General features: G+C 42.0%; 1 protein-coding gene across 1 annotated transcript in view; it reads left to right on the top strand.

The window, feature by feature from the left end:
• LOC101857968 (urea-proton symporter DUR3) overlaps positions 1 to 1924 on the top strand; it is a gene marked incomplete in the record, with an annotated part of 88436 nt that overhangs the window by 62755 nt on the left and 23757 nt on the right. Inside the window, 1 exon segment of the mRNA XM_035971388.1 lies at positions 1589 to 1714. Within this exon segment, the coding sequence (XP_035827281.1) occupies positions 1589 to 1714 (126 nt within the window).

Below are 1924 nucleotides of genomic sequence, written 5' to 3'. Positions count from 1 at the left end.
CTCACTCACTCACTCACTCACTCACTCACTCACTCACTCACTCACTCACTCACTCTCTCACTCTCCATCTTCTACACCGCTGATTTTAGGGTAGATCAAGCATCCAGTCCACTAGAATACGGAATAAAATCACAGAGGGCCGATGTGCACGTTGCACCCATTAAAGATCCCTTGGTGGCTGAAATCGTTGGCTATAAAGTCACCACCAGAGGAAAATTCAGAAACATTAATTCCCTAACTTAAAATATGTCCCTGTCATCATACTTGTAAGAAGTAAGACACCTTTTATAACTTCCTTATTTTCAAGTGTACCAACCATAATATAAGGAAATCAAAATCTAAAGGAAAGGAATCAGTATTTGTTCAATCTGCTACCTCTATGTCTACCGCCTAGGTAAAGCCGTATAAGGCTCCATACTTTAGTCATTTTCGATATCGATGTACAGCTGAAGGAGAAGACTATGTTATGGGTTTAACGCCCCTCTCAATACAATGAGATCACCTTTTAGCAGAGTGTGGTAAAGAAATCGTGGCGCAACTTGTCAAATATCTCCTTATCTATCGAACATAGGTTCTCCAATTTTGGCACAATGACTTGTGTCAATTTGACACAAACTGCCCTTGCAAATTATGGATGACACTGATTCAACCGTTAAATAGATATTTGAGGATAATTATAATCCATATTATCCTATAAGACGGAGTTCTGTGGGTGGAGAGGCATGAAAACTTCCAACTCAAGGTTAAGAATATATTTTGGCTAAGCCAGCGTTATCCGTATGGAAGCCTAGGGTGTTCTTACTGAGATGATGGAACGCCTTCATGGTTTTAAAACGTTATGAACCTAAGTGAAGTTCTTTTCCTCATCTTACAATGCCGTGCTCGATTTGAGAGGGAGTCAGATCAGATCGGATTGGTTTAATGTGCAAGGTTGTCAACATGCCTTCTTTCTAATCAAAGACCCACACGACATTTCAGTCGTGAAGGAACTCAACTTATTCATGCCAGATTTAGTGTTTCCTTTAAACATAGGGAACGAACATAAACAGAACAAGATGGGGATATTTAGAGCATGCTCTAAGAATGCCGAAAAAAAGATTGCCCTATCAGACATGGTATTGGAGACCAATCGGGAAAAGAAAAAGAAGTAGACACTGGAAGCTGCAGAGGCACAGAAATGGATGAGGCTGTCACCCAAGGCCTGGATGTGCCGAGATTGGAGAACGTGGCCAAGGACGGGCAAGCGTGGCGTCGACTGCTCTCCGTCTTATGTACATGAGAGTATAGGGGAGGCAGTAAATCAAACATGGAATATATGCCAACGCAGGTGGTTGGAGGGCGTCTCTGACAGGTCGAGTAAGGAGATGGCACAGGCCAGAGCGAATGATCCTTGTTTGAATCTCCAACCAGGGGTTCAGAAACTTCCGTTTTCAGGGGAGAGGGAAGTTTTTACGTCTCTCCACCCACAAGTCTCGGTCTGATCTGAAATGGACGATAAATTCGAGGATCCAACCTCGTAAATCGATTATAGTCTTACTATGTTTATGGTTTTACATCCATATAATTTTCTGCCTTTTCCTTTTGGTTTCAGATAATCAAAGCCCGATTCGGAAAGAGGGCTCACACTATCTTCTGTATGTTTGCCATTCTAACTAATCTCGTAATTACAATCGGAGTTCTGCTGGCCGGCAAGGCTACCATACAGGTAAGATTGGCATAATATTATTATCTCAGTAATATGCGTAGTTTTCTCCGCAGAGTCTTATACATTGTATGCATTACATAAACATTGGGGATGTGAGTACACTTGTCATGCTTTCACGAGCTCTTTCACGCATGTCTAGAGCTGGGCGAAGAATCTAGTCGAGAACCGATTCCCAAGACTAATGCTACGAAAGAAAAGTTCCGACTCCTTTTTACGTAA

Source organism: Aplysia californica, unplaced genomic scaffold (assembly GCF_000002075.1).
Source record: "Aplysia californica isolate F4 #8 unplaced genomic scaffold, AplCal3.0 scaffold00426, whole genome shotgun sequence".
NCBI classification, from domain to species: domain Eukaryota; kingdom Metazoa; phylum Mollusca; class Gastropoda; order Aplysiida; family Aplysiidae; genus Aplysia; species Aplysia californica.
This window is presented reverse-complemented; position numbering and strand designations above follow the sequence as displayed.